Source organism: Panicum virgatum, chromosome 3K, assembly GCF_016808335.1.
Source record: "Panicum virgatum strain AP13 chromosome 3K, P.virgatum_v5, whole genome shotgun sequence".
NCBI classification, from domain to species: Eukaryota; Viridiplantae; Streptophyta; class Magnoliopsida; order Poales; family Poaceae; genus Panicum; species Panicum virgatum.
In genome coordinates this window covers 4,359,085-4,370,148 of record NC_053138.1, presented here as the reverse complement: position 1 = coordinate 4,370,148, position 11,064 = coordinate 4,359,085, and the positions used below count along the sequence as shown (strand labels likewise).

At 47.3% G+C, this 11,064-nt stretch overlaps 1 protein-coding gene across 2 annotated transcripts; it reads left to right on the top strand.

Annotated features, from left to right (window-relative positions):
- Positions 1-4,107: 4,107 nt before the first annotated feature.
- On the top strand, positions 4,108-9,824 carry LOC120696931 (probable protein phosphatase 2C 77). Of its 2 annotated transcripts, none has more exons than XM_039979997.1 (4): positions 4,108-4,830; positions 7,462-7,704; positions 8,879-9,052; positions 9,193-9,824. In XM_039979997.1, exons 1-4 carry the CDS (start codon positions 4,240-4,242, stop codon positions 9,541-9,543), a joined length of 1,359 nt encoding a protein of 452 aa, XP_039835931.1. In that variant the 5' UTR covers positions 4,108-4,239; the 3' UTR covers positions 9,544-9,824. The 2 variants fall into 2 exon arrangements, with proteins under 2 accessions (XP_039835931.1, XP_039835930.1); XM_039979996.1 differs by having other exon boundaries at positions 8,876-9,052.
- The last annotated feature ends 1,240 nt before the right edge of the window (positions 9,825-11,064 follow it).

Here is an 11,064-nt window from a genome sequence, read left to right as displayed (position 1 = left end):
AGTACTAGAGAATTTGAAATGGTATGGCGCTGGCCATGGACTACCGATTCAGCGATCCAATGAACCGCCCATGAACTGCAATAAATATTCACGTTAGTGAATTATCTAATGCCAAATTTCCACTAATACTTTAGGTCCCAATCTCTTGAATACATGTCAATCTCCATGACTGCATCTTTGTGGAAAAATTATATGATCTGGTAATCATCCTTCCGAAGCCGGCAAAGGAAAAGTTAACAGAATCTCACTTGAACTCCAGGGACTCACAAAGGCATGCAGAATGCATGAAGCCGTCTTCTTAACTGTTTTGTTCCGTGCCAATTCATTTGCCTCAAGTGCTATCTAATTTCCTAAAGAAATGTCAGTTAGAGCTAAACGAAACTACCAAATCATAGACCTATTCTTTGATTGGGTTGCTTCGGCAAGTTTTCTATTGCTGTAGTTTTGACGAGTCACTCCTCACTAGTTGATGAAGTCACTCTAACAGTGATGGTTTACACATTCTACAGTTTTGATTATTTCTTCAGATAGGAGGATGGCTATAGCGAGGCATTGTCTTTTTCTAACCTGTTCTTGTTGTGTTGCATTTTGTTTGGTTTTGATGAGGTCATATTATCAGCTCTTTAAAATTTCTTTGTCTGCACCTGATAGTAGTAGGCCTTGTCACCAGAGCACTGAACTCTTCAAATCTATTTATAGAGATTGACCTAGCTCTTATTGGTGAACTGCTAGAATATTCATGCATGCATAAAAAATATCTGTATTTTGTTATGTTTCTCTTTGTTCTGTTGTCACATCTTTGATCAAGTATTTCACGATTTTAAATAGTACAGTATATTTGCGGAGAGAACCTTTCTGAACCATTCTTCAACCTAGAATATTGTATTGTATATCGTTCGTAAAAGGGCATTAAGGACAAGGGCTATTTGTATTCACTTATCTGGAGCCATTTGTAGGTGCAGATAGATGTGTTGCTTACACTGGACTCGTTCTGCTCCAGGGTGGTTGGTCATTGTTTTATTTTGATTTTTGTTTATTTCTCAAACTGTTACATAATGACACACTTGGATTAATCGCTCAAGAAGAGGGTGGCTGGTCATTGTTTTATTTCGATTTTTGTTTATTTCTCAAAGTGTTTCATAATGGCACACTTGGGTTCATCGCTCGAGAAGACTTAGTGTTGCTGAAAGCTACGTACTTGTTTCGGCCGGAATCAATTGCACCATATGTGAAGACTGAAGCATGCTGCAACAGCCATGCTTATTGGCTAGATCCAAATTTATTAGGCAAGCACGACCTAGTTTCTCTCGTGCTTAGGGCAAGTATTGAATCAAGAAAAATTGTCAGTGTTTAGCAGAAATTCTGGTAGACTCCACCAGATCTGGTGTTGGCTAGTTTTGATTATATTTCAGAGTAATTCAGAACTAAATTTGAAGGTTGAATTCGGTTAAGAAAATTGAAGGTTGAATGAGAAACAGATATTTTTTGCTATGATACCAAAGGAGAGAAGGAAATGAAAATAAAATTATTTATATGTTGCATTCAAAAAAATGTAAAATGAAATTCGATTTAAGAATCATTACACTCAGATAAAGAGCCTTCAACAGTGATTGAGGCTGAAATATGCATGTAAGCATGCTGTATAGCCATTTAAGAATGAGAAAGACATAGTAGCTGAGTTTAGGGCCTTCAACACAAAGTGGGTATTACTCGCTGTTGCTGGCCGGTGGCTTTCCCTTTCACGGTTTCATCACAAAAAGTTCTATTTAACAGTAATTGATTGAGTTGCGTCATATGAAAGGGACATACCATGGAATAAGTCCACTACTTAATGCAATGCAGGGACCGCTTGTTTTAAAAAGCGTATTCTAAAAAGCCTAGGAGATTATATGCCATAAGAACAAACTAAGAAATAGTATGTAATTCATAATTAACATCAGAAAAATCTAATGTTAACATATTCAGCTTCTATGTGCACTGAATATTAAGTAAAATTCATAAAAGCTCACTACATTTGTTGAAACTACTACTCAATGAGTTTTGTAGTTTTATAAAAAAAAAACCACTCAATTGAATGTCTACATTTAAAAAAAAACTATCACGCATTCATCTCCAAAACCTCATTTCCATTTATATAAAATTCACAAAGCAAGAAGCTTTCAAGTGTTGATGTTGTATCGTACCAACGGTCCGGCTCCGGCATTCAGTAGACATACCATTTTCCTTTTTCTCGTATGCAGATAGTTGAGACACTTTGGAATATACAGAGCTGCTGCTCGGTTGTGGAATATATAAAAAAAAGAAATAGAGGGAGCAGTAGGTAGCAGATTAATAAAACAATTGTACACAGCTCTTAAACGACAGCAATAATAACAAATAAATTTTGAAATAGGCTTCAAAGTGGCCACCCCAGGTGACAGTAAAATACTAAAATGAACTTAAGAATACAGGTATTCGCCCTTTTCTTTTTTTTAAAAAAAAAGAAGGTATGCTACTAGCTGATTGATCACTCGGGCTTCTTCTAGAAGAGACGGAGTAATTAGGACTGCATGCAGTCTGCTGGCAGCAACCATTTTCCAGCGCGGCCGTGCAGCCTTTGCTGACCGACACGACGCGCCTGGGCCCACCCAAACACGCGACGCTCCAGCTCACACGCCAGGTCACCTAGTAGTAAACGACGGTCCGCCGTGCCACATGGGCACGGCGCTAGCCAGAGCCAGCAGCGCTCGCCACGTCAGCTTCTGGCGGACACGCCACGCAGGAGCCAGCCTGCCAGACGAGGGAGGACGACGACCTCTTCTTGTCTCCCGCGGCCGCCGCCGCTGCCGGCGCGGCGACGGAGGCGTGCGATTGGTAGCTGCTGCCTCCGCCGTACGTGGCTCTGCCGACCTGCTTAGCTTGCATATTGTTTGCTTAGCTTGGTAGGAGTAGAGTTTTTAGGGAGTCGTCGCTGAATTTGAATGGTTCTGCAGGAGGTATGGATCGGATTTGACAGCGCCGGAATAATTTGGAGCATTTTCACACCTGAACAAACGGCCGGCGTCGTCGTCGATCCTTGCGTGCTTGTGAATGAGAGAGGTTTTACCTCTTGTGGACGGCCGTAATTTGATCTTTATTACCGGCGCTGGTGTTTTGGGTTGGAATTGCCCTTACGGACGGTTCAGGGAACGTCACAGTGCCTCTCACAAATTAAATGTGCGGTGATTGAAAAGTGAAATCTAGTTTCAACCACGCGGCCGGGCATATAGGATAGGACACGTGTACCAAGTGCATTAGCAAGTCAAAACGTACGCTACTAATCAAACAGAAATATATATGCTATACTCATGTAAATCTTCTTATTAGGATATATATAGTGCTATATATGATCTCAAAAATGTCACTTTTGACAATTAAACTCCTCTCGCTTAAGAGAATATAGTTAAGGCAAGATCTCTTATATAGGGGAAAATAAGCCGACAAGCATAGTGTTTCATAATGGTTTCCATTATTTCCCGAGCATAATATTTCTTAAAATCGGTGGTCGTTCTCCTTTTCCCCCTTTCCATTAATCATTTTTCTAGAATATCCTATCAGCTACTTCACTTCAGCTTGAGAAAATACGACTCCCTCCATTTTTTATTTACATATCGTATTAGGTTTATTCTAAGTTAAATTTGACTAGTTTTGATCAAATATATAGAAAAATATACCAACACATATTTTATAAGTTTACTATCCAACTTATGCGGTATCAACATATACTTTACGGTAGACCCAATGAAAAAAAATTGGTATTAAAAATATTGTTATTTTTCTATAAGTTTGATTAAAATTTGTTAAATTTGGTTTATGACAAATTTAATACGACATGTAAATAAAAATAGATGGAGTAGTAGCATAATTACTGGTACAGGTCTAGGGAAATGGAAGACGGACTGTACATTGCAGTATCCCTCGGGACGCGGGAGTCGAAACAAAATTTGATTTTACAAATTTGCATGCCCCGATCCGATCCGTGCAGAGAAAGCCATTGTTTGACCGGTCAACCCCGCGACCCCTTCTCCCGCCACCGCCACCTATATAAACGCCTCCCCCATCCGTCCAAGCAAAGCCACGTACCACTACCTCCTCCTCCTTGGCTCCTTCTTCCTCCCCCCACCCACAGGAATAGCGCCCCTAATCCGAGCAGGAAGGAACCCCGCGCCGCTGCCGCTGCCGACGACGACGCCGCCCCCGTTGACCGCCCGGCAGAGCGATATGCTCCACGGCGTCAGGTTCCTGCGCTCCGCCGCCGCCGCCCTCGCCCGCCTCGCGCACGCGATCCTCGGCAGCGCCGGCGGCTGGGCGCTCCTCCTCCGGTTCATGCCCCTCTGCCCCGGCCCGACGTCGGTCGCGACCACCACGGCAACGGCGGTCCCCGCGCCCTCCTGGCACCACCAGCAGCAGCCCGGGAGGGCGGCGCCCAGCAGCAAGAAGCAGGTGCACCCCGCGGCGCTGGCCGTCGACGAAATCAAGCCGGCCGGCTGTGGCAAGGACCAGCAGCTGACCACACCGGCGGCGCTCGTTCTTCCGGCGCTCAATAGTAAGCAGGAGCAGCAGCAGCAAGGGGAGAAGACGGCCAAGGCGGCGCGGGGAAGACCGCCCAGGCTGACCATACCGCCGCCGGTGGCCTGCGCTCCCGGCGTCGACCCGTTCGGCGCGGCGGCGGACAGGGAGACGGACGTGGCGACGGAGCTGGAGGTGCAGGGCGAGGGGTTCTGCCTGGCGAGCAGGAGAGGGGTCAGGCACGCCATGGAGGATGGCTATGGGGTCATCGCTCATCACATCACTCAAGGAGGCTCCCAATTGGTAACCACATTATTTAATTTTGTCAGCTCATTATCAGAGTCCCAGATAATTAGGCAGCTTCATCATCATGACCAGCTGATAATTATTCAATCTATAATCGCTATAGTACTGCTTTTCAACGAAAATCAGATTATGCAATGGAATTAATTAAGAACCAATGAGGCTGTGTCAATTCTATATCTTATGGACAAAATGTTCGTAACTGTAATAGATCAGTTCTATATATGATCTTGTAAAACCTACAAGAAAAGCAATCGATAACTTCCTTTTAGCCAGCAGTCGTATAGGTATGTATGCAAAATCTTGCAGTACCTTAAATGTATGTTTGCCGCTGAAATGGTAGAGCACCCTCCTTTCATTTGAAACGAAAATTAAATGATCAGAAATTTTGATCATTCAGGTTTATTGGGCTTTAGTCCCGGTTGCCAATAGCTTTTTATCCCGGTTTTTCAACCGGGATTAAGCATCCGGGATAAATGCCCTTTGTCTATTTGTCCTGGCAGCTCACGACCCGGGACAAATGATATTTTTGCAAAATAAAAAAAAATCTCGCAGGCCCGACCTCGCCTGCGGTTCGCCCACATGCAGGCTCCCACTTTTCTAAATCTTTTATTCTCAGTGACAAAATCATTCACGAACCCAATCACAATCGAAATCCACAAAGAAATCATGCGTATAATCCATACCAAATCATTCACATAATTTCAATTTCAATCCCAGAATCATTGAAGAAAAAAAAAAGAAAACAAAGCTCCGCCCAGCGCTGCTCCGCCGCGGCCTCGCGCCGCCGCCGCCCGGCGCCGCTCCGCCGCGGCCCCGCGCCGCCACGGGCCAGCGGGCGCTGCTAGCTGCGGTCAGATCCCTCAGCGCCCTTGCCGGGTCGTGGTGGACGCAGGTGGGCTCGGGGCAGACGTACACGCGCTTGCGCGGCGGTGCCGCCGCGGCGTCGCCCTGCCTGCCGCCGCTGCCGGACGATGGGAGGCTCGTCCGCTGGCGGAGCTTCCAGGGGGAGGTTGTGCCCCCGGCGGTGCAGCTGCAGGTTCTGGTCGCGCTGGAAGCCCTTGTCGCAGATCTCGCACACGAACCGGTTCGTCGCCACCAGCGTCCGCGGCGACAGCGCGATCACCTCCGCGCCGGGCTCTTCGATTGATTAATTTGTGCGGAGTCAGCGAAAGAAAGAATAGCTAGCTCCTATTGGTGTGCAAGAAATTAAAGATGCACGTATTGTTACCTGGCCGGATTGCCGGGCTGGCTTCTTTTCCTCTTGGCCCCCGCCGGCCTGGGCGGCGCCTCCGGCCACGGCGGCGGCGCGGTGGCCGAGGCCGCCGGCGCGAGGAAGAGAGGGCTCAGGGCGTAGCTGGTGGCGATGTCCCCGCCATGGGAGCTGGATCCAGTGGCCTCGTGGTCGGACGAAATATCAGAGAGCATCATGATCACCACTCACCAGCGTGCCTTGCCGGGGCCCGGCCGTGCCCTAGGTGCGGCTCGCCGGCCCCGCCCGCACCGGGGAGGGAGCTGAGGGCCGGAGGGAGGGAGGAGAGAAGGCAGCTGAGGAAGGGGCGGGAGGAAGAAGATAAGGCAGAGAGAGAGGAGACGGAGAGAAATGAGAGGAGAGAGGAGCCAGCGACTTAGAAAATATCGGCCGGAGGGAGACGTCGGTCGCTTTTTGTCCCGGGCGCTGGCTCCATCCGGGATAAAAGGCTCCCTTTTGTCCCGGGTGGTGACTCTACCCGGGACAAAAAGGCCACGGGGTCTTTTGTCTCGGTTGGAGCCACCACCCGAGACAAAAAGCTTCTTTTTTATCCCGGTTGGTGTCTATAACCGGGATAAAAGACCTCTATCTCTCTGCTGGCCCGGCTAGTCGTTTGACCCGGGACAAAAAACACCTATTGTCCCGGGTCCAAAGACAGTCGGGACAAATGGCCTGGAACAAAAGCCTGTTCTGTAGTAGTGTTTGCAGACTACAAAATGTCCGCAAAAATGTATATTACTATATATTTGATGAACGATATGACTTGTAAAAACTACATACATACGTTAATTAGTTTAACAGTTTCAAATTATAGTCTCTGTATCAGTTTCAATCAATGATTCATCCACCGTTAAGTTTCCATTCCACAAGAGAGAATAGCCATGCCTTCATTTGTAGCTGTCTCTTTTTGGGATGCGTTAAAATTTCTTTATCAGGCTATGTGAAACAATGTCTCCTGCTGGTATGGTCGTCGTTTGCAATTGTCGTCTATAGCACAAAAAGAAGCAGGTGAAAGAGAAAAAGTGCGTAGAGCAACCTAGGAAACACGTCGACCCCCACATGCAACCAATAACGCACTCTGAATTTCTAAGAAACTGTGGTACACACGAAGGGGAACGGAGCCAGTCCATTGCTTAGCTATGAAACTTCCAATCTAGTATGAGTTTTATGTTTCCTCTTTAATTAAGGAGTTTTTATTCCTAGAGCACACGACTACTTGGTCAAACGGCGGCCGCATTATTAAGATATGAGCTTTTTTAAAAAAAAATCGTCAGTATGCAAGATGCCAATACTAATAAGCAAGTTCACTGTTCTCATGAAGCTAGCGCCGGCCGTATAGTACATGCAAATTCAACTTTCGTTCTCTGGGCATGCTGCAGGCCTTCTACGGTGTGTACGACGGGCACGGCGGGCGCGCGGCCGTGGACTTCGTCGCCGACAAGCTCGGCAAGAACGTCGTCGCCGCACTCGCCGCCGCCTCCACGGCGGCGGGCCGGCAAGCAGAGTCAGGACTGCCATCGCCGCCGCCGACGGGTGAAGAGGAAGATGAGAGTGAGACGGAGCAGGTCGTGGCGGCGATCAGAGCGGCCTACCTGACCACTGACAGCGAGTTCTTGAGCCAGGTAAGCATGCATATCCGGATTCCTTACGTAGCTTAGCTTGCAGTGCAAGGGCAGCAACTACTTTTTCCGGGCTTGACCGAGTCTTCTGCCGTTCTGCGTCGCATGCATGGATAATGCACTCATTGTTGGGTTGGGTGTTAGGTTTGAACGATTCAACCCTTGTCGATCCATCTAGTTTTATACTCGCTGCTGTCAGCAGCTGGACGTACGTTGACCGACGACGGCGATCTATCGATGATAGCAGCTTTGGTATAGTATTAATTTGGTACATATATATATATATATTTTTTGAAACTTTGTTTAGTAGGTTTGCACGGGTTTGCACGAGGTCCTTGGTTTGCACTAAATATGTTCCCATTATATATAGATAAGTAAACAAGTATATATATATATATATATATATATATATATATATATATATATATATATATATATATATATACACATACATATACAGCCACGTAGCGGCGCTTGATTGGCTTGATCTTGTTGGTAGATGTGCCATGGCGTGTGGCTGCATCTAGCAGCAGTGCCCGTGCCGTGTGGCTTCTGCTGTCGCCTCCCTATACGCGCGTGTACGATGTTCAACATTGACGAGGACTAGCACTAGCTAGGTAGGGTAATGGGCTCATGGCAGGCATGCGCCTCCATCCATCATCAGCTGGCGTACGTGCAGCCTCGTGCCGTCGTGCGTACGGCACGACTAGCTGCATGCATCCCTTATTAGCTTCTCATGTTTCAGATGAGCAACTTCCGGGTTCATGCAGACTTTGAATTGCATCTCGGCTAGGATATGACGTTTTGGAGGACAACTTTAGTTTAGTTTGTTGTCAAAATGTGCTCAGGCACGGTTGCTAAAAAAAAATTTAGTTTGTTGTCCAAAAAATGTTCGTATGTTGATGGCCGGATAAATGGACGACGGAGTAGTACTGAGATTATTCCTGCTTTGTTTTCCACACATTAATATATGTATGTAGTTTGGGGGGGAAAAAGATCAGTGCTCTGCCAGGTGATTGTATTGAGCTACACTTCTTTTTTTTTTTGAGTTGTATTGAGCTACACTGGTAGAAATAAATTAAACTTAATTTGATCAGCAGTGCAGCTGCTTATTATATATAGTCACTGCACTGATTTGTGCTTTCTATTCTTACGCGTGTATATATATGTGTAGCAGGGCGTACGCGGCGGCGCATGCGCGGCGACGGCGCTGGTGAAGGACGGCGACCTCTACGTCGCCAACGTGGGCGACTGCCGCGCCGTCCTCGGCAGCCGCGGCGGCGTCGCCACCGCGCTGACGAGCGACCACACCGCCGCCCGCGAGGACGAGAGGCGCCGCATCGAGAGCTCGGTAAGCACTAACTACTACTAGCTAGAGGAGGACGAACAAGCGAACAACAACAGCAGATCGAGATGCTTTGATCGTCGATATGATCGGCCGGCCTAGTATTAGTAATAGTAACTGATGGCCGTTGGATCGCGCGCGTGCAGGGCGGGTACGTGAGCTGCGGCAGCGGCGGCGTGTGGCGCGTGCAGGACTGCCTGGCCGTGTCGCGCGCGTTCGGCGACGCGTCCATGAAGCCCTGGGTCACCTGCGAGCCCGAGGTGTCGCGCCGCCGCCTCACCCCGGACTGCCAATTCCTCGTCGTCGCGTCCGACGGCCTCTGGAACAAGGTGTCCTGCCAGGAGGCCGTCTCCGCCGCCGCCGCCGCCGCCGCGGCGCCGTCGTCCTCCGCCGCCGTGGGGCCGTGCAAGGAGCTGGTCGCCCTGGCCAGGACCAGGGGCAGCCGGGACGACATCACCGTCATGGTCGTCGATCTGCAGCGATTCCTGCAGTTATAGTACAAGATTCGTGATCAGATCTTCGTTTTATTTGTCTCTTTCGTGTCAAGGTTTTTTCTTCACTTCCATATCTATTTTGATTTTTTTACTGTAAATGGTTTTTCAAGAGATTGTATTATTGTACGTAGTATGATACTACATATATATAGGAACTGCCTTCCGAAGAGAGAAAATGAATTGAACTCGTCGGAAAGTGCAGAATAGATTAGCGTGACGTGTAAAATAAAATTGATGAGCTTTTTTTTACCCGCCAAATTAAAAGAAAAGTACCATTTCCCATCTTCTCTGTATTACTGGTAAGAATTTCTTTTGTATGACATAATTAGTCTGCGATATATACATAGTATATATGTTCTGTTGCATTGATGAGATCGCACCGCCGGAAACCCCTTGTTTGCCGAGTATTCTTCAAGCACTCGACAAACAAATTCTTTGCCGAGCGCTCCATGAAAAGCATTCGGAAAAATAATAGCACTAGGCAAACAACTGATTTCTCATCGGACCCGGACATATATGTTGACTTCATCAATTTCGGAATCTGAGGATCCAATATGTGTTAGAGCAGCCAGTGTATGATGAAAGCGATGCTTCAAATTTCTCTTCCTTCACGGAGTTGTATGAAATCGAGTGGCATCGATGACTCTAGTTACCTCGGCCCCATCAATCAATAGAATATAATTCCCTTCTGCTGGCACGGTGCTGCACGCCTGCTCGCGCATCGCCGGTGGGAAGGAAAGGCATGTTTCTTCTGCTCCTTTAAAAATTGCTAGTGGTCCCTACGTAATTATTATTTTTTGAACAAATAACATTCGGCGAGTGCGTTTTTATTGATATAGAAAAATATAAGGTTATATCCCTAGAAGGAAAGGCATCTCCATGAGACGCGCCACCCACCAACATTCCTGCTCACACAATCGCCGAAATCTGCAGCGTGACTTTGCATCGACAGGACGACAGAAACAGATTGCACCACGCCAAAAAGGCCACCGACATACGGGATCCTCCGTCGTTGTGCCGCGCAACACCACTCCACCTAACAAAGTGAGACCACCAAATCTAGACCTCTCGTAGGCTGCCTCGCTCGCAGTTACCACCACGAGAACACAATGCGCGGGGGGGCTCGCCACATCCGCCATTGGACTCCGCCTCTCGTCGCCTCGCGCACGCAGGAGCCTCGCCATGGTGGCGGTACTTGATGGAGCTCATCTTGATGCCTTAAAAAAACCAGTGAAGTTTTATATTTCTTTGGACTAAAACTTCAGAAATTTGAAAAATTAGATTTTTTTTTTGTACTCTCCTCTACCACTATGCCAATTTTCATAATTTTTGAACCACGTCTGGTACCTGCTCAATTGAGTGAATAAAGAGAGACGGTAGAAAAAATAATGTAAAACCGCTTGTAAAACCACTGAGGAAGGTTAAACAAACGATTTTGATAGTTGAAGGAGACTAGATACCTGGTTTTGTAATTGAAGGTCATTGTCGTTGTTTACTTGTGAGCCCATGGGCATGATCGAGCCC